This window comes from Phyllobates terribilis, unplaced genomic scaffold, assembly GCF_046119375.1.
Source record: "Phyllobates terribilis strain yellow unplaced genomic scaffold, ASM4611937v1 Scaffold_5__5_contigs__length_657084704, whole genome shotgun sequence".
Classification (NCBI taxonomy): domain Eukaryota; kingdom Metazoa; phylum Chordata; class Amphibia; order Anura; family Dendrobatidae; genus Phyllobates; species Phyllobates terribilis.
In genome coordinates this window covers 23,803,141-23,825,422 of record NW_027362765.1, presented here as the reverse complement: position 1 = coordinate 23,825,422, position 22,282 = coordinate 23,803,141, and the positions used below count along the sequence as shown (strand labels likewise).

General features: G+C 42.7%; 1 protein-coding gene across 2 annotated transcripts in view; it reads right to left on the bottom strand.

Annotated features, from left to right (window-relative positions):
- Positions 1–5,408: 5,408 nt before the first annotated feature.
- Positions 5,409–22,282, bottom strand: part of LOC141271786 (uncharacterized) — a 30,872-nt gene continuing 13,998 nt past the window's right edge. Inside the window, exons 8-12 of one of the 2 annotated variants that reach the window (XM_073681933.1) lie at positions 9,845–9,994; positions 9,536–9,715; positions 9,329–9,452; positions 7,087–7,176; positions 5,409–6,997 (exon numbers count right to left, since the gene is read on the bottom strand). In XM_073681933.1, coding sequence (XP_073538034.1) covers positions 6,036–6,997; positions 7,087–7,176; positions 9,329–9,452; positions 9,536–9,715; positions 9,845–9,994 — 1,506 coding nt within the window. In that variant the 3' untranslated portion in view covers positions 5,409–6,035. Of the gene's footprint in view, positions 7,177–9,328; positions 9,453–9,535; positions 9,716–9,844; positions 9,995–22,282 lie in introns of both variants that reach the window. The other variant, XM_073681934.1, reaches the window with a different exon arrangement.

The following is a 22,282-nucleotide window of genomic DNA, read 5'->3' as shown; positions in this document are numbered from 1 at the left end:
CGCGGCATTTCAGAAAAAGATGGCGGCCGTTAGCGGCTCATCTGCCACACGGAGGTCAGCGGCGATGCAGCCGGCTGCTCGCAGCATAAGTCCCTCGACCGGAGGCGCCGCTGACCTCCATGCGGCTACCGTCGGGAGATCAGCGGCTACGGCCGCTTATCTCCCGACGGCAAGTGTGACGCCCCTCCTCTCTCCTCCCCCCGCTTGCTCAGGGCCCCGGCACCCGGTGCCATACTTACCCCTCCCCGTGCCTCCGCAGCAGCTCCTGTGTCTTCCGCTGCTGCTCTGTGACATCTCAGGTCAGAGAGCGCTGTGACGTCTTTACACTGCGCTCTCTCCAGAGTGGTCACAGCGCAGAGTGGGAAGATGCCGGCTACGCTGGAGTCCGGAGCAGCAGCTGAGAAATGAGGTGAGTATTGAATTTTTTCTTTTTTATTGTATGGGGGCATAGGGCATTAAATGGTGGGGAGGGGGCTGTGTGACATCGTGGAGGGGCCATTATAAGCGAGGGGGTGTGTGACATCCTGCATGGGGCACTATGGGGGGGGATGTGACATCCTGCATGGGGTATTACAGTTATATGAAAAAGTTTGGGCACCCCTATTAATCTTAAGCTTAATGTTTTATAAAAATTGGTGTTTTTGCAACAGCTATTTCAGTTTGATATATGTAATAACTGTTGGATACAGTAATGTTTCTGCCTTGAAATGAGGTTTATTGTACTAACAGAAAATGTGCAATCTGCATTCAAACAAAATTTGACAGGTGCATAAGTATGGGCACCTCACCAGAAAAGTGACATTAATATTTAGTAGATCCTCCTTTTGCAAAAATAACAGCCTCTAGTCGCTTCCAGTAGCTTTTAGTGAGTTCCTGAATCCTGGATGAAGGTATTTTTGACCATTCCTCTTTACAAAACAATTCCAGTTCAGTTAAGTTTGATGGTCGCCGAGCATGGACAGCCCTCTTCAAATGATCCCACAGATGTTCAATGATATTCAGGTCTGGGGACTGGGATGGCCATTCCAGAACATTGTAATTGTTCCTCTGCATGAATGCCTGAGTAGATTTGGAGCGGTGTTTTGGATCATTGTCTTGCTGAAAGATCCATCCCCTGCGTAACTTCAACTTTATCACTGATTCTTGAACATTATTGTCAAGAATCTGCTGATACTGAGTGGAATTCTCGCGTCCCTCAACTTTAACAAGATTCCCGGTGCCGGCGTTGGCCACACAGCCCCAAAGCATGATGGATCCTCCACCAAATTTTACTGTGGGTAGAGAGTGTTTTTCTTGGAATGCTGTGTTTTTTTGCCGCCATGCATAACGCCTTTTTGTATGACCAAACAACTCAATCTTGGTTTCATCAGTCCACAGGACCTTCTTCCAAAAAGAAATTGACTTCTCCAAATGTGCTTTTGCATACCTCAGCCGACTCTGTTTGTGGCGTGCTTGCAGAAACGGCTTCTTTCGCATCACTCTCCCATACAGCTTCTCCTTGTGCAAAGTGTGTTGTATAGTTGACCGATGCACAGTGACACCATCTGCAGCAAGTTGATGCTGCTGCTCTCTGGAGGTGGTCTGAGGATTGTCCTTGACTGATCTCACCATTCTTCTTCTCTGCCTTTCTGATGTTTTTCTTGGCCTGCCACTTCTGGCCTTAACAAGAACTGTCCCTGTGTTCTTCCATTTCCTTACTATGTTCCTGACAGTGGAAACTGACAGGTTAAATCTCTGAGACAGCTTTTTGTATCCTTCCCCTGAACAACTATGTTGAATAATCTTTGTTTTCAGATCATTTGACAGTTGTTTTGAGGAGCCCATGATGCCACTCTTCAGAGGAGATTCAAACAGGAGAACAACTTGCAAGTGGCCACTTTAAGTAGCTTTTCTCAAGATTGCATACACCTGGCTACCAAGTTCAAAGCTCAAGGAGGTTACAAAACCAAAAAAAGTGCTTTAGTACGTCCGTAAAAAGTAGGTAGGAGTATTTAAAACAAGAAAATGATAAGGGTGCCCATACTTATGCACCTGTCAAATTTTGTTTGAATGCAGATTGCACATTTTCTGTTAGTACAATAAACCTCATTTCAAGGTAGAAACATTACTGTGTCCAACAGTTATTACATATATCAAACTGAAATAGCTGTTGCAAAAACACCAATTTTTATAAAACATTAAGCTTAAGATTAATAGGGGTGCCCAAACTTTTTCATATAACTGTATATAGGGGGGATGTGACTTCCTGCATGGGGCATTATAAGGGAGGGGGGGATGTGACATCCTGCATGGGGCATTATAAGGGAGGGGGGGATGTGACATCCTGCATGGGCCACTATGGGGGGATGTGACATCCTGCATGGGGTATTATATATGGGGGATGTTACTTCCTGCATGGGGCATTATAAGGGAGGGGGGGATGTGACATCCTGCATGGGCCACTATGGGGGGGATGTAACTTCCTGCATTGGGTATTATATAGGGGGGATGTGACTTCCTGCATGGGACATTATAAGGGAGGGGGGATGTGAAATCCTGCATGGGGCATTATAAGGGAGGGGGGGATGTGACATCCTGCATGGGCCACTATGGGGGGATGTAATATCCTGCATGGGGTATTATATAGGGGGGATGTGACTTCCTGCATGGGGCATTATAAGGAAGGGGGGATGTGACATCCTGCATGGGGCATTATAAGGGAGGGGGGATGTGACTTCCTGCATGGGGCATTATAAGGGAGGGGGGGATGTGACATCCTGCATGGAGCATTATATGGTGGGGGGGGGAGAGACATCCTGCATGGGGCATTATAAAGGAAGGGAGGATGTGACATCCTGCATGGGGCACTATGGGGGGGATGTGACTTCCTCCATGGGGCATTATAAGGGAGGGGGGGGATGTGACATCCTGCATGGGGCATTATAACGGAGGGGGGGATGTGACATCCTGCATGAAGCATTATATGGTGGGGGGGAGTGACATCCTGCATGGGGCATTATAAGGGAGGGGGGGATGTGACATCCTGCATGGGGCACTATGGGGGGGGATGTGACTTCCTCCATGGGGAATTATATAGGGGGGGGTGTCACTTACTGCATGGGGTATTATATAGGGGGGATGTGACTTCCTGCATGGGGCATTATAAGGGAGGGGGGATGTGACATCCTGCATGGGGCATTATAAGCGAGGGGGGGATGTGACATCCTGCATGGGCCACTATGGGGGGATGTAAGATCCAGCATGGGGTATTATATAGGGGGGATGTGACTTCCTGCATGGGGCATTATAAGGAAGGGGGGGATGTGACATCCTGCATGGGGCATTATAAGGGAGGGGGGGGGGGAGTGTCATCCTGCATGGGGCATTATAAGGGAGGTGGGGGATGTGACATCCTGCATGGGGCATTATAAGGGAGGGGGGATGTGACATCCTGCATGGAGCATTATATGGTGGGGGGGAGTGACATCCTGCATGGGGCATTATAAAGGAAGGGAGGATGTGACATCCTGCATGGGGCACTATGGGGGAGATGTGACTTCCTCCATGGGGCATTATATAGGGGGGATGTGACTTCCTGCATGGGGCATTATAAGGGAGGGGGGATGTGACATCCTGCATGGGGCATTATAACGTAGGGGGGGATGTGACATCCTGCATGGAGCATTATATGGTGGGGGGGGAGTGACATCCTGCATGGGGCATTATAAGGGAGGGGGGGGTGTGACATCCTGCATGGGGCACTATGGGAGGGATGTGACTTCCTCCATGTGGAATTATATAGGGGGGTATGTCACTTCCTGCATGGGGTATTATATAGGGGGGATGTGACTTCCTGCATGGGGCATTATAAGGGAGGGGGGATGTGACATCCTGCATGGGGCATTATATGGGGGGGGTGACATCCTTCATGGGGCATTATAAGGGAGGGGGGGGATGTGACATCCTGCATGAGGCATTATAAGGGAGGGGGGGATGTGACATCCTGCATGGGGCATTATATGGGGGGGGAGTGACATCCTGCATGGGGCATTATAACGGAGGGGGGATGTGACATACTGCATGGGGCATTATAAGGCAGGTGGATGCTCCCTGGTCCTCACTAACACGGTTTGCTGATTGGTCGCAGCCGCCGGCCGCGACCAATCAGCGATATCGACGCCAAATTTAAACACCGCTCTGCTGATTGCTCGCGGCCGCCCGCCGCGACCAATCTGCGATTGTGGCGCCAAATTTAAACACGGTCTCCGGCCAATTGGCGGCAGATTTAAAATAAGTACGCCACCGTCGGGAGACATATTCTAGAATACCCGATGCGTTAGAATCGGGCCACCATCTAGTAAGACATATTTTCAGTTGTTTCACACTTTTTTGTTAAGTATATAATTCCACATGTGTTAATTCATAGTTTTGATGCCTTCAGTGTGAATGCACAATTTTCAAAGTCACGAAAATACCGAAAAATCTTTAAATGAGAAGGTGTGTCCAAACTTTTGGTCTGTACTGTATGTAGTCGTGTCTTGGACTGTCTCATTTATTCCCAGTTAGCTCAAAAGTATAATAGTGTACAGAATCAGGGTCCGTTGCTTAGAGAATTAATGAGCGTCGAAAGATTGTGTACAAACCTATCTACTAACTCATACTATCTGCAGTGTATGCGATGTTGAGGGATGCACTAAGAGCAGAAGAAACCTGGGGTTATATGAGAAAATGGGAGACAGATTTGGGAAGCACATTTTCAGAAGCGTAGAGATCTAGGATATTCCAAGTGATAAACTATCAACATTAGAAGAATTTTAAAAATTATCTCATGATTGTTTAGATGCCTGAAAAGGTTGCACAGAATTTTTCTTTGAGTCTCTGATATGTGCTGGAGATGCAGAGCTGAAAAATGCCCTTATCTACATATCTAGGTTTGTACTTTGATTCATGACTTCGGGATACCAGCTTTTGTTTTCCACAACCGTGTCGGATCCAATTCTGTGCAGCCTTATCAAGAGATTGCTCTTCTCTCACTAATGCTTTTCTAAAGCGAGCCAATAAACTGACTTCAGAGCCATTTCATTACCGCAGCTCGCTGCCTCCTCTCTTGTCATTAGAAATCCTCTGTGATTCCTTCTAAACTTGAGTTTACCATGGCACCAATTAAGCCCTCGCAATGACGCTGCCTTCTAAATACAGCAATAGATATTGATCGCAGCATTGGGGAGGTTAAACAACTGGGTCAGTTCGAGTACCGCTCCTGGCAGTGAGAGCTGGTTGTCAGCTTAACATCCAGGGGCGATCGAGTGCGCACAGATCCTGTGTGCAAAATTGTCAGGACATATCCCATATGTCCTAGGTCAGGAACTCATTCCCTTCCATGACGTATGGGATAAGTACAAGGTCGTGGAGGGGTTAACTGAAATCTGAGTTTTATTTTCTCATACAATTTGTCAATAAAATTACCTAGTATGAAAAAGAAAAATGGCTACTCCCCTGTATGAGTTCTTTGATGTCTAAGTAAATTTAATTTGACGTGAAAACATTTCCCACTTTCTGGACACGGATATGGTTTCCTCATTTCATGAAAGCTCTGTCTTACAAGTTTATATTTAGCTGTAAAATCTTTCCCACAATCTGGACATAAAAATGGCTTCTCCCCAGTATGCTTTCTCTCATGTATAATAAGAACTGATTTCGATGCATAACATTTCCCACATTCTGGACATGGAAATAGCTTCTTCACTGTGTGAATTCTTTTTTTTTTTTAAATCAGATATTTTTTATTAAAATATTTTTCAACATTACAAATAAACAACAGTGAGACATCACCAAACTGGTAGTGCCTCTCAAAACCCACCCATTCCCCTTCCCCCTACCCATTATAACCCCAAGAACCATATGACAAGAGCAAATTTTGTTATTACAGACCGTGTACTATCATATAGCTTATTTGACCGTTAAGGCATTGCTAAATTGATCCAAGGATATATAGCATAGCATCCGACAATCAGCAATTAGTTATACAGAATATGGGAGACCACAACATTTCAATCTCAAGTGATATTTAAATTAGACATGACATAATGACCATGAAACATGCTCCATTTACCCCAGATTTTGTCAAATTTACGTATAGCCTTCCGTTTTTTGTACACTCCCTCTTCTAATCTTAATAAAAGACGCATTCTATCCAGGAATTCTTGGAACCTGAGAGGGGAGGGATCCAGCCAATGTGCGGCTATAAGCTTTCTGACCTGGTATAGAGTCCTCTTAATGGCTATTATTTCATCCTCTTCACATCCTATTATTTCCACATGGCCTAATACACATACTTTAGGATGTAGGGGTAAATTACACTCAAACACAATATTAATATATTGCACACACTCATTCCAGAATACAGTGACCCTCCTACACATCCACATCATATGCATAAGATCTGCTCCTTCCTCTCCACATTTCGGACACATACTGTCATTCCTTACCCCAATGCGCTGTAGAAATTTGGGGGTTCTATATACTCTATGTAATAAATACAACTGTGAGAGTCTATGTGCTTCACATGTAGATAATGTCGGAACACTCTCCACCACATCTTCCCACTCCTCTGAGGTTATAGTACCAATATCACATTCCCATCTCTCCTTGACATTTAAGGGTCTGTCCCACTGAAATTGCTGCATAAGTATCCCGTAAATTCTGGATATCATTCCCTTCCCACCTCTATGGCATAGTAGCGTATTAAACAGTATATGATGTTGGATTTTACTTTGCATATGTCGTGGCTGTACAAACCATGCGTGCCTCAATTGGAGATAAAAGTAGAAACTGGTTTGTGGGACACAATATTCGTCTTTTATCTGTTGGAACGATTTAAGTATTTCCCCCTCTAATATTTGCGCCACATTAGTTATTCCCAATTTTTCCCATATTCCAAATCCTTTCAATTTATGGATCTCTGGAAGGCCCCCATTATGCCACAACGGAGTAAACGGGGTAAAGCCTTTCATCCTTCCTGCCCGAGGGAAATTAAATTAACAAATATGAGTTAGTAGAACATGGGGCTATTCTCTGTTCTCTTTTTGTGGTTATGTTACTACTCACCTGTGCGGATTTCTGTAGAAATTTCCCCTTCACACCACTCCTCACCTCTCACATTTGTCTCTTTAGCACTAATTTTCTTCCTATACCAACCTTGAAATAAATATAAAAGTCACAACAATTTTGAGAAGTTGCATGAAATGATTTTAAAGACCAGAATAAAGTATTAATTAGAATGATATGATAAAAATTACATGACAGCTGTAGTTAAAATCTATCTTGTAACCTAATTTTATACAGAAGAGTCTATATCCTGAAAATTGTGATACGATCCTGTCAACAGACAATGAATGGCCACTTTGTTAGAGACACCCATCTATTAGCATGATGGACATCAGTTTGCCTTCAGAACATCAGCAATTCGTCATTATGAAGAATATTCAAGATAATCCCATGTCAATCAGTGTGCACTGGTTGGTTTTATAGAGAGCTTCTATGCAGTGTAATCCCACACCTTTTGCAGCAAGCAGAAGAGAGGGGGCTGAGAAGCAGGGTGTGACAAATCCCACAGCAGCTGAAAGCTGCACAGGATGGCCCTTCCCACAAGCCATGTTCTTCCTTTGTGTAGATACTATAATTCAACACCAAGTTATGGGAATACAATATATCACAGTGATACACCAACCAAATATTTGGAAACCTAAGAGAATGGGGAATGTCACCCTAGCTTTCAACACAGTCTAGCGCGTACGGAAAGGGAGATCCCCGACACAGCCTAGCAGGAGGCCTTAGGGCCCCGATGCTTGGTATGCACACGTAGCAGGGGCCTGGCTTGATCCAATGACACCAGAACCGGCTCCCAGGACAACCCATTAAAGAGGTATAGCCCAATTTAATTTTTAGAGTTTGTAGCTGAGAGAGACAAGGGGGAGGAGATTTGAGTCCAGCCAGGAGGCAGCAGTGGGAGTGATCCAGAGTGGTTAAAGCTTTGGCCGACCTGGCTCCATTGTCTTTTTTCCTGGGGAGGCCATGACATGACGTCATGTGGAAGGAGTCCGTTCAACAAGAGAGGGCCCACAGCCTCCCATGTGGCAGCCCTTCCCCACAAGCCAGGCCTATACATCTAACTGGCAATTGACTCTTAAGTTCTGCTTATACATGTTGTACCACTACTATTGTACTTGCAACTCTGATCATTGTGTATGTATAACCCTTATGCATATAGTGTTTGTCTAGCGTGCCCCTACGGCGATTAAATATGGAATTTAACCTTGAGCTGTTCTTTTATCTCGATCCATGAACCCTTATGTCCTTCGTTCGGTCCAACGAACACGCTACCGGGCAGGTTTCTAGCCTGATATAAGTCTGTTATATATAATAGAAACTGGTGACAGCTCTCCCAGGCTCTGCTTCATTGGAGCTAGTGAAGGAGCCTCTCAGCCGGTCAGGGTTGTGGGCGCGTGTGGTGCCACGTCAGTGACTGAGTGGGCCTCCTCTTCTCACTCCCTAGTGCCTTCCTGTACCCGTATGGACAGGGGGTGTCTGTGCATAACTGTACCAATCTGAACTTACGCATCCTCAAGGGGGGTGCGGAACATCACATTGGTGCAAAGGGCAGATCTGTACCACGTGCTTTGTCTGACGTAATTGTGACGTCAGGCGGGTGGATTCTGCGGGGTCTGTCTGCTGCCATTTCTTCACATTGGTGGCAACAGTGGGATTCTGCGGGGTCCTTCTGGTGCCATTTCTTTACAGTCATGGTCTAGATTCCAATGTTAAAATCGATCCATGGGACAGACCAGCCTCTTGCTGTTGCTGCAAATTAAATGATGGTTCTGACAATCTCTGAACAACCCCTTCTACCTGGTCACGGAGATGCTCTATAGGATTAAGATCTGTGAAGGCTGGAGAAGCTAGAAAAGCTTGCAGTAATGTTCCTGCAAGCAATGGATAACAATACCTCCCTTGCGGCAGAGGATATTGTATTTCTTCCGTAGGGTAAACAGCTGCCATGAAGGGATGAACTTGGTCGGCTACAATGCTTTGGTATATTAATACTGGTAGATGAAACAAGTCCAAACACACATCACAGGGGAGATCTCATGACACCTTTTCTCCATCTACCTGATGATCCTGAGGAACATTAGGATTTTCTTGTTCATAGTGCTGTGGAAGAAGAGGATGTGGACATCTCTCTGGTGTTGTCCTCTTACAGGATAGAAATGGAGGAAACACATACCGGGACAGAATTCATTCTTTACATACCGATCATCATAGGCTGTGTGTATTTAGTCCTGTCTATTACCTGGTGATGTGAGGGGATTGGGAACCTCCATCATGACGTCCTTGTACAGATCTTTGTGTCCTTCTAAATACTCCCATTCCTTCATGGAGAAATAGATGGTGACATCCTGACACCTTAAAGGAACCTGACATATACAATGATACCATCATCTCACCAAATCCTTCATAGCATTACTGTATAATGTCCCAGCATGCCCAACCGTGTCACCTCTCCAGTCAGCAGCTCAATCATCTTGTAGGTACGTTCTAGGATCTTTTGGTCATGGATGTCCTCATGTATCGGGGGGTGAGGTGGAGGCTCTGTTATTGGGCTCAGGGTTCTTCCCCATCCCTCAGACACCGGGTCCTGACAGCGCTCACTAGAGGTCTTCTTCACTACTGTGTAATCCTGGTTATGGAGAGACACATTAATAAATCTCACTACAGACATTTCCAGAGTCCTCACCTCTCCAGTTCTGTCCATCTGTTATTCCCATAGATAAGAATGATGTAATGTGACATCATCAGAATCTCTCACCTCTCCAGTAAGCTGGAAGAGGATCTCTATGGTGAGGTGTAATATCCTCTCCATCATTTTGTCCCTGTTCAGGTCTATTCTGGATGGTTCAATCTGGAAAATTCTCTCATACAGAAGATGATTATTGAGAGGATCCGATATTGTAGGGACCTGAATGGAGAGACAATGAGGAAATGTAAAATCATAAGGAATACCATGTAATAATACAATTACTGGAAAAAAGGGGCAATATATGAAAAGATAGAATGTGTAGATGTTGTATTTTCTCTCAGTATGGACAGGAACATGAGATGAATATCTTATGATGGCAACACTTCTATGCCGACAATCATTGGCTATGTGAGTCATTGCTTCAGCCTTTTTATTTTAAAGTTGGGGGAGGGGTGATTAAAAAAAACAATGTAACCATTCACTTTATCTTAAAACTGAACTGAAAACCTTAAAAAAAAAATCTCCAAGTAGAGTTGAATTTCATATACTTTTTTTTTACATTTTACTGTTTAAACAAACTAAAAAACTTTTGTTACCATATTTTGAGATCCATAATTTCATCTTTCAGTCTCTAAAATTGTATGTGAAAATACCCTTATATAATACCCTTATTATGGTCTGTCAGAAAACAGCCAGGAGATCCCGTAGATATCTCCACGCCATTGCCCGATGATCAAAAGCCAGCACTCCGCAGTCTCCAATCGTCAAGACAATTACGCAATTGACTGACGATTGATGGACGAGGCCACAGCTGCTTTAAACTACTAGGCCAGATATTAGGGAGCTCACAGTGAACGTATAATATATACACATGTGATTCCAACATATGTAATATATATATATGATATATACACACAAACATACATACTCACTCACTCTGGTACAGTCACCACAAAGCTTCCCAATAACCCACGAAAAACTAGCCGCCAACACCAATTGTTTATACTGGCCGATAGGACATCCGACATGTATAGTATGGGTTAAAGTTATAGAATAAGAGGAACAAAGCTATAACATTTTTATAAATCAAAAAAAGTCCAATATCACCAAAAATTTGTATAATGGTGTCACTCTCAAATATATTATAATCTGTATATATCCTATACTACCCAGAGTTGGATATACCATGTGACTACATAATCTATTAAAATATAATTTTATTACTTAAATTTAAAATACACAATAAATTCAGGTACCAGACTGTGCAAAAAGTGGCACAGGAATAGTTATAGACACATAGTTAGGACATGATACTCTTGTTCCTGTTGCAATATAGTATCTGGTCAGATATAATCAAAATAATTATAAAGACACAATTCCTATCCTCATTATTATTATTATTATTATTCATTATTATAGCACCATTAATTCCATGGCGCTTTACAAGTGAAAAAGGGGTATACATAGCATAAAACAAGTACAATAGTTTGAACAAAAAAAAGTCACCGACTGGTACAGGAGGAGAGAGGATCCTGCCCGCAAGGGCTCACAATCCTCATACAACTATATGTATCTCAATTAATACTGTTATCATCATGGTTTCAATGAATGTATAAAAAAGGGTCACATATATAGACCTTTCATGATAACCTTCAATCAATCAGAGTTATACCAAATAATCAATTATAATTATACCAAAATAAATCAAATAGAAAGTTCAATTAGGTGAATAATTCATGATATCATTATTATACCTACATGCTCCGTTTGTCAGGTGATATCTAAATGTCCTGCTACTGTGCCGTCCTACGCCTGTAGCCAGAATAAGAGAAACAAAGCTATAACATTTTTATATAGGAATAATGGCATGTATACCATCATCCATCTGATCGCTATCCAATTGAAGGTGATATGGTCAACGCCCAGTGACTTAGCCAATGCATTACACTCGCCACTCCGTCATGACTCCAAAAATATGATTTTCACATCTATCATATCGAGGCTGTTCATAAAACCTCAATTCATAATTTCTAAAAGGGAGGCAAAGGATTTTAAGTACTCAGCTTGTTTTTCTGATCATCAAGGATTGGAGTAAAAACGGGTTAAATCTGTTGCTGCATTCACTGTGGTTTGTCCTGATGAAGAAGTGTGACACTTCAAAACGCGATGACCAATAAACTGCATTCTTGGATTCTTAACTGCTCATCACTTTTCCGCTGGCAGCGCAGATTAAACCTATTTTCACTCCAATCCTTGATGTTCTCATAGCCGTAGGTCTGCAGCAGCCTAAACCTTTTAGCGGTTGTGATCACACAACCCGACCATGTGAGCACCATTGCCCACATTCTATTCATTTTAATCCAGATAAAATCCTATTGCGTTTATTGTCCTTCCAGCTCTGCATTCTGTGTTTCTGTTGAAGCTGATGAGGTGGCAGGCTCTCTCTACCGGTCATATTTCTGTCACCTTCCACATTCTTTGGCAAGCTAAGGATGGGACTCACATCTGCTATGCATAGAGGATTTTCTTTAATTATCAGTTTCCAAAGAAGGGGGTTAGATGTTTCTCAGTCACAGTTAGGATCATCTAAAGTTTAACTAGATTACTAGCCTTGCTTCAGTACTCACTATGATAACTATGAGACATCTTATATAATAATAATTTTTTTTTATTTTTATAGCGCCAACATATTCCACAGCACTTTACAATTTTAGGGGGGACTTATACTGACAATATAAATGTTACAGAAAAAGCATAACTCATATCAAAAGGAGTGAGGGCCCTGCTCGCATGCCAACAGTCTATGAGAAAATAGGGGGGACACAAAGGTAACATGTACATATGTTGTATAATATGGCCATAATATACTAAATCGGGTATATGTACCTAATACTACATGAACTGGTCGCCAGCCAGTATGTGTACAGTCCAGACAGAGGCTATTAAGTGCATGGATGGTGGTGCATGAATTTGAAGAAAATTTTAATATGGGTCAAATTAGGAGTGCTAGATAAGTGTGTTGAGTTGATAGGCCAGTCTGAAGAAATGGGTTTTTAGAGCACACTTAAAACTGTGGGTATTGGGAATTAATCAAACTGTCCTGGGTAGTGTATTCCAAGGCAGAATGGAGGGCACGGGTAGGGTGGTAAACAGACGACGGAGGAAATGTGGGGGGGTGCTGAAGCTTGGAGCGCTTTGTTGGTAAAGGTGATAAGTTTATATTGAACTCTGTATTGGATGGGCAACCAGTGCAATGACTGGCACAGGAAAGAGGCATCGGTTTAGCGGTTGGCGAGGAATATGATCCTGGCTGCTGTGTTCAGGACGGATTGGAGAGGGGAAAGTTTAGTAAGAGGGAGACCCATTAGTAAAGAGTAGTAGCAATAGTCCAGACGAGAATGAATAAGAGCTACAGTAAAAGTTTTTGCCGAGCCAAAGGTAAGAAAAGTTCTGATTCTTGAGATGTTTTTGAGGTGTAGATGACATAAACGAGAGAGTGATTTGATGTGAGGAGTGAAGGAAAGATCTGAATCAAATATGACCCCAAGACAGCGGGCTTGTTGCTGGGGAGTAATGGTAGAACCACAAACGGAAATGGCAATATCGGGCATAGGTAGGTTAGTGGAGGGAGGAAATACGAGTAGTTCAGTTTTTGACAGATTCAGTTTTAGATAGAGGGAGGACATAATGTTAGAAACAGCAGAAAGACAATCACTGGTATTTTGTAATAATGCAGGGGTGATGTTCGGAGAAGAGGTGTATAATTGTGTGTCATCAGCGGTCAGAGAGGTAGGAGGAGAACCAGGAGAGAACAGTGTCCTTGAGGCCAATAGAGCAGAGCATATTGAGGAGGAGCTGGTGATCCACAGTGTCGAATGCTGCAGAGAGATCTAGGAGAATCAGCAGGGAGTAGTGACCATTAGATTTAGCTGTTAGTAGATCATTAGAGACTTTAATGAGGGCAGTTTCAGTAGAGTGTAAGGTTAAGTGCCCACGTAGCGTTTTTGCAGCGTTTTTACGGCTGCGAAAACGCTTGTAAAACAGTCTGCCATGCAAAGCAATGTGAATTCAAATGTGCTGTGCACATGATGCGCTAATTTGCACGCCAAATTCGCATTGCGTAGCAAAACGCAGCATGACCATTTCTACCGCGATTACGCTGCAAATTCGCGGCCATTGAGGAACATTGAAACGCAGCAAACCCGCAGGTATATGTGAATTGGCTGCGTTTCAATTAAATTCAATGGCTGCGAATTTGCAGCGTAATCGCAGTGCGTGTGGTACCCGGGATGAAGAGGAGACTACAACTCCTATCATCCCGGCTACCACGCGGTGAAAAAAAGAAATAAAAAAGTTAAAAATAAACAAAACCTGTATACTCACCTCTCCGGCGGCCCCCGGTCTGCTCCCGGCCACGTCCTCTCTCCTTGGCGTCCCGCGGTGTACTGTCAGGACCTGCGGTGACGTCATTTAGTCACCTGATGGTCACGCGACCGCTGACGTCGGTGGTCAGGTGATGGTCGCGTGACCATCAGCTGACTAAATGACGTCACCGCAGGTCCTGACAGTACACTGCGGGACGCCGAGGAGAGTGGACGTTTTAATTCTCTTTTTTTTTTACTATAGATGCTGCATTTAAAGCATCAGTTGTTCACACATTATAAATCCATGCCGGTTGCATGGATTTATATTGTGTGACCAACTTGTAAAGCACTTTTCCAAGTGATGCTCAAAATCGCTTGGAAAACGGCTTGCGAAAACGCATGCAAAAACGCATGTAAAAACGCTGAAAAAACGCTTCTCTCTGGCAGAAAAAACGCATGTAAATCTGCATGCATTTTTTTCTGCCAGAGAGAGGCAAAAACGCTCTGCATCAAATCTGCTACGTGGGCACATAGCCTTAGGCTGTGTGCCCACGATGCGTTTTTGGTGCGTATTTGCAGCGCGTAAAGGCTCCAGAAACGCATTGCATACCTTATTCCATGACTTCCTATGACATTCTGCAAGTTCCGTGCACATGGTCAGGATTTTTTCTGCGCAGATTTTACTCGCAGAAAAAATACGGACATGACCAATTCTTGTGCGTTTCTGCATGTGTATTTGCATTGGAAAAACGCATGGCAAATACGCATGCAAAAACGCGTCAAATACGTGTCAAAAACGCATGGAAAAACCGCATGCGTTTTTCTGCCAAGGATATGCAGAAATGCTCAGGAAAATTTCTGCTTCATTTCTGCATCGTGGGCACTAAGCTAAAGGCTATGTGCCCACGTTGCATTTATGAAGCAGAAAATTTCTGCTGCATAAATGCAAGTCCTCTCCCGGAAAAACGCATGCGGAATTCCGCACGAGTTTATCGCGCATTTTTCGCGCGTTTATCACGCGTTTTCCACATGCGGAATTGCCTTGCGTTTTTTATGCATTGGACAAAGGCAATTCCGCTTGCGGAAACGCAAAATTAAATGACATGCTGCGGATTTTTGAACGCGGCATAAACGCTGCGGAAAAATCCGCAGCATGTGCATAGAACTTGCGGAATCCTATTGGGGAACATGAGGTGCGGATATACATGCGTTTTTCAAGCGTTTACGCTGCGGAAATTCCGCAGCATATACGCTTGAAAAATGCTACGTGGGCACACAGCCTAAGGCTATGTGCACACGATGCAGAAATGAAGCAGAAAATTTCTGCATCATTTCTGCATCTCCCTGGCAGAAAAAACGCATGCAGATTGTGCATGCGTTTTTCCTGCAGAATACATGCGGGAGTGGACCAAGCGTTCCAGGGGTTTATAGATAAAAGGGAAGATGGGAAACAGGTCTGTAGTTAGCAGCGCAGTTCTGGTCAAGGGATGTTTTTTTTAAGTAATGGAGTAATGATGGAGTGTTTAAAAGAGGAGAGAAAAATACCAGATGAGAGGGAGAGGTTGAATATTTTAGTTAAGTGAGTAGTGACAGTTGGTGATAATTGGCAAATCTTATAGATTTGCAATTATATCTATAACAGTTTTGCATTGCCATATTTTGCGAACTAGAGCTTTTTGATTTTTCTGCTGACATATCTGTTTTATCACTTTCTAATCCGATTTTTAGGAGGCAAAATAAAACCCAAAAAATTGAAAATCACAATTTTTTTTTACACTGTTCACTGTGTGGTATAAGTAATAGGACAGGTTTATTCGTTGGGTCAATTCGATTACTAGATTTATCTAGTTTTTTTTTTTTATGTTTTGTTACTTTTGCATAATATGAACAATAGAAAAAAATGTTTTATGGATTTCCAGATTTTGAGAACTATACATTTTTTATTTTCCACCGGGAAAGCTGAGTGAGGCTATGTGCCCACAATGCAGAAATGAAGCAGAAAATTTCTTCAGCATTTCTGCATCTCCCTGGCAGAAAAAACGCATGCAGATTGTGCATGCATTTTTCCTGCAGAATACATGCGGATCCATATGCGTTTCCGCATGCAGATTGACAAGCGCTTTCCAGGCGATAGCATCACTTGGAAAGTGCTTGACAACTAGGTCACACTGTATAAATCCATGCAAACGGCAAAGTGTGAACCGTAAAAATTAAAACAAATAAAGCTATACTCACCCCCGAGGCCCCGGTATGTGCTGCAGCGCTCGTTCCTGTCTGGTTCCCGGCTGCCGGCATATCGCGAGACAGAGCGGTGAAGGGCCTGCGGTCACATGACTGACGTCACCACAGGTCCTCAAGCGATGCCGGCATTCAGAGAGAAGCCGCCGGACAGGTGAATATAACTTTATTTTTTATTTTATTCTTTTTTTTACAGGTACAATGGTACCCAGGTCTGGATGAGAGTCTCCTCTCCTCCAGAACTGGGTACCACCGCACATAGAGACGCATAGAAGCCGCTTGTACAAATGTACAGTCGCGGTTTCTATGCGTTTCAATGCAAGTCAATGGCGGGAGTTCCGCTGCGCTTCCACAAAATTAAATGACATGCTGCGGATTTTTGTACGCAGCATAAACGCTGCGGAAAAATCCGCAGCGTGTGCATAGAACATGCGGAATCCCCTTGGGGACCATGGGGTGCGGATTACCTAGCGTTTAACAAGCGTTTACGCTGCGGAAATTCCGCAGCATAAACGCTTGAAAAACGCTACGTGGGCACCCAGCCTGAGGGCGTTTTTATTTTGGGGGGTGAGAGGCCTTTTTCACTTTTACATTTTTTTGTCTGCATGACTTTTTGATGGAGTTTTATTCCACTTTTTGTCTGGTAGAATGATAAAAAACAGCGCTTTTGCCGTGTTGATTTTTTTTTACTGTGTTCACTGCAGGGGTGAAATAGTGCAAGAGTTTTATAGATCACAGCGTTCTGTATGCATCAATAGCAAATATGTGTACTTTTTGTTTATTTTTGTTATTTTACATAAAAATGCATCTTTATCGGTGTAATATTTTTTTTTTGATTTTTTTTCTTAATTTTATGTTTTCTTTTTACATTTATATATTTTTTTTACTTTGTTTCTCTATGGGACTTGAAAATTTTAATTTCTCTGATCGTGGTGGAATACCCTGCAACACTTGTGTTCTCTTGCTTAGGGGTCGAAAAGGGAGAAAAGTGAGAAATGTAATTTACAGGAAATGAAATTCCATAATTGAAATGATTAACTTGTCTGGTGGCAGAAGAAGAATGTGCACAATGTACTCAAACTGACAGTATCATTGTCAGAGGTAACATCATCCGGCTGTGTTTTCACCCAAAATTTGCCCTTCCCAAAAAGTAACAACCAAAAAAAACTACAGCAGCAAAGGGCCATGGTATTGGCATCTCATGTCTGTATGTTGGCATCATGTGACATGCGCATTTTTAAGCGCAGACAGAGTTAAAAGCCTGTATTTTTTCATTTATTTTCTATTTATTCAATACAATTCCCTCCTTCCCAAAAAGGATTATCCAAGCAGTGCTTGGCATTCACCTAACACAAAAGCAGTGGCAACAGCTCACATCAACAAGCAAAAAATCAGTACATTGAAATATGCACAAATAGGGGGCAATCACAGAGTTTTTTTTCTTTCAGCTATATTGGTGGCCTGCTTTTGAATGAAGGAAAAAAAATAATTGAAATGCAGCAGCACTATAACCACACTGATCAAGCAAGCAGCAGCTGGTAGCACTTCTATCTCCATCAATTAAATTTGTGTATTATTTTCTTCATACACTAATCTTCACTGATGTGCTATAACACACACTATCTACAGTTATATGAAAAAGTTTGGGCACCCCTATTAATCTTAAGCTTAATGTTTTATAAAAATTGGTGTTTTTGCAACAGCTATTTCAGTTTGATATATGTAATAACTGTTGGACACAGTAATGTTTCTGCCTTGAAATGAGGTTTATTGTACTAACAGAAAATGTGCAATCTGCATTCAAACAAAATTTGACAGGTGCATAAGTATGGGCACCTCACCAGAAAAGTGACATTAATATTTAGTAGATCCTCCTTTTGCAAAAATAACAGCCTCTAGTCGCTTCCTGTAGCTTTTAATGAGTTCCTGGATCCTGGATGAAGGTATTTTTGACCATTCCTCTTTACAAAACAATTCCAGTTCAGTTGAGTTTGATGGTCGCCGAGCATGGACAGCCCTCTTCAAATGATCCCACAGATGTTCAATGATATTCAGGTCTGGGGACTGGGATGGGCATTCCAGAACATTGTAATTGTTCCTCTGCATGAATGCCTGAGTAGGTTTGGAGCGGTGTTTTGGATCATTGTCTTGCTGAAAGATCCATCCCCTGCGTAACTTCAACTTTATCACTGATTCTTGAACATTATTGTCAAGAATCTGCTGATACTGAGTGGAATCCATGCGTCCCTCAACTTTAACAAGATTCCCGGTGCCGGAATTGGCCACACAGCCCCAAAGCATGATGGAACCTCCACGAAATTTTACTGTGGGTAGCAAGTGTTTTTCTTGGAATGCGGTGTTTTTTTGCCGCCATGCATAACGCCTTTTTGTATGACCAAACAACTCAATCTTGGTTTCATCAGTCCACAGGACCTTCTTCCAAAAAGAAATTGGCTTCTCCAAATGTGCTTTTGCATACCTCAGCCGACTCGGTTTGTGGCGTGCTTGCAGAAACGGCTTCTTTCGCATCACTCTCCCATACAGCTTCTCCTTGTGCAAAGTGCGTTGTATAGTTGACCGATGCACAGTGACACCATCTGCAGCAAGTTGATGCTGCAGCTCTCTGGAGGTGGTCTGAGGATTGTCCTTGACTGATCTCACCATTCTTCTTCTCTGCCTTTCTGATGTTTTTCTTGGCCTGCCACTTCTGGCCTTAACAAGAACTGTCCCTGTGTTCTTCCATTTCCTTACTATGTTCCTCACAGTGGAAACTGACAGGTTAAATCTCTGAGACAGCTTTTTGTATCCTTCCCCTGAACAACTATGTTGAATAATCTTTGTTTTCAGATCATTTGACAGTTGTTTTTAGGAGCCCATGATGCCACTCTTCAGAGGAGATTCAAACAGGAGAACAACTTGCAAGTGGCCACTTTAAGTAGCTTTTCTCATGATTGCATACACCTGGCTATGAAGTTCAAAGCTCAATGAGGTTACAAAACCAAAAAAAGTGCTTTAGTACGTCAGTAAAAAGTAGGTAGGAGTATTTAAAACAAGAAAATGATAAGGGTGCCCATACTTATGCACCTGTCAAATTTTGTTTGAATGCAGATTGCACATTTTCTGTTAGTACAATAAACCTAATTTCAAGGCAGAAACATTACTGTGTCCAACAGTTATTAATATATCAAACTGAAATAGCTGTTGCAAAAACACCAATTTTTATAAAACAATAAGCTTAAGATTAATAGGGGTGCCCAAACTTTTTCATATAACTGTATATAATGTGCTTTATGACTTTTTCTCACTGTTTCTATGACTGGGCTTTGACATCTATCTATCCAGATTCATCACAAAATTGATGCTGCATTCCCTGCTTCTGCCTTTGTGCAGGCTACCATTTATTATATATTTTTGTCCTATTAATTGGTCTGTGTGTGCCCAATTAGCTGAGTGAGTTATTTGAAATACTGCTCACTTCTCAGGATTTTTTTTGAATGATTGTTGGAGTCTCATTATGTGGACTTCCACTGATCTGCTTACAATCATAAAGGGAATTTATCACATTATTGCCAGGGACAGTGGGGACCTACCCTGTCCTTCGAACCCTAGGCTATCCTGTCACCCGGATTACTCCTGATGGTGGAGACGCCGGGGTCTCATACCTTGCTACGCTCCTATCACAACACTTATCTGTTCCCTCTCCCACCCAGGGAGGTATGTGACAGAAGTTTATAGGATAACACAAACCAGACAGACAAGGGTAAACAGACGGGTATAAAAGAAAACTACAATCAAACAAATACACTCACCAAACAACCAAGTGAGAAACAAGGAAGGAATAGGTGGAAAAAAAAATCAAATGAGCAGTGGATAAGGAGGAATCACATAAACCAAATCCATGCAGCAACCTCCTGAATACAACTCTGTCAGGGAGATATTAGGAAAATATTAACCATCCCCCCCCCCCTTATCCACCTTTTCACCAGACAAGAGCTGACACTTCACACATCTGTCTGTAAGCAATCAACCATTTGTCCCAAGACTAGAGCTGTCTCAATGCAAATCTCAGCACAAAGACCCAATTAACACATGGCTGAGAAGGGACTGGTAAAACTATAACCTACTTAAAATGCGAGCAGATTTCCCCTGGCAAGGGCAGGGGGCAATTTACAGATAATTGTTGAAATCTTGGTCCCAGAACGTCAAAGGGGGTTTAAATAAAGACTGCAGGATTTTCGACTGTGATAAGAAATATGGAATAACTAAAGTTCCATACATCCGGTAATGATGGGACCCATAGTTTTGGGGGGCAGGATCAGCTAGGGAACGATAGGGATATTTTTTCGTAGCCGAAAAAACCCTCCGTGGAGCTGTAGCGCAAAAGCACCACAATGACCAGTCACAAATACGTTATGCGTGGTCTCTAAATAAAGGTAAAATCATAATAGAAAATTTGGTGTCACTTTTGGGCTTCTGGGATCAACGCATCATAAGTTATCCCAAAAAACAGGTTTTTAATACAAAAATGAAGGGTGGAGTCCAGCCCCTGTGATGTCAGCACAGGGGGTGTGTGGGCAGATGTTCCCCTTCAGCATAAAAGAGACAAGGGAAGATTGATTTATATTCTTTGCTGGGAGTATACATTTAATATAGCAACGGATCCTGTTCAATAACAGTCTAATCAAGCGTAGTGTCTCCTCTCCAACTATATTGAGTTGTCTCTGCGAAGGTATAGTAAGTTTCTCCTTTTATCCTGTTTTATTTGTGTAACTGCTTATGTATTTTAATGTCTCCTTTGTTAAATCGTTGTATATTTTTCCTAAACACTGCCTCCCTTTTGGATTAAATATAAAATGTAATAGTTCTGTTTCTTTTGTCCTGTAATCGTTCCCTCCCCCGAAGCCATACCCTACCAGAACGCAGGCGCAAGCCGAGGCCTGCATTATATTTCAAAGCTGGACGGTGGTGGCAGTGAATAATATTAATAATCGGGCTATCGTGAAGCTGACAGTGACCGTACGGAGGGTGTTAACACATATTCCATGCGTTGGAATCCCAAGGTGTGACGCCATACGCTCACTGGCCGCTTGCCAATACCTAAGTAGTGAGTAGTCTGAATCGCGTGCTCGCGATTCCGGATGAAATCCGTGACACAGTCACAGCACGGTGAAATATTGCATGATCTCCCAGATGTCGACGCTGTGAAATAACCTGACAAACTCCAATTGCCTGCTACGAACTCTGAACACTGCAACAACTTCAAACCAGGAAGTGGTAAAACTATCACTGGCAAAGTCAGAAGCAAGGAGGAGGGTTTTTATACCTGCTGGAAGTAACGAACTCAGAACAGCTGATACAACTCAAGACAGAACTCCAAGAGTCCAACTAAGCAGTTTAACTTTTGCAGCACCTGAGCAAAGAAAGCCAGAACTGCTAATAGGATGGTGAAGCCGGTGTAACTACTGCAGGTGTATGTATTACCAGATGCTGCGATTGTTTGACCCCACTCTATCGTGGTATCCCCGTGACAGAACAGAAGTATAACCAATATTATCAAAGATTTAGTGACTTTTCAAAAATTTCACACAAATTCAATTGCATTGGATTTACTCATCTCTATCCATAGTCAGAAAATTATGAAAAGGTACAATCAACATATAATGTCTGTGATCACATTTAATCAAAGTATGAAATATATACTGAATGGCCATCTAATTAGAGATACCCATCTAGTAGTATCCTCCGGTGCTCTTCAGAACTATAGCAATTAGTCATGGCATAAATTCCATTAGGTACTAAAATTGTTCTGCATGAATGCAAAGCCACAGGAGAGAATTGCTTCTTCCAGTTGCCGCAAATCAACCAGTTCATCCCATAACTTAAACAGCTGCCATGAAATGATGAA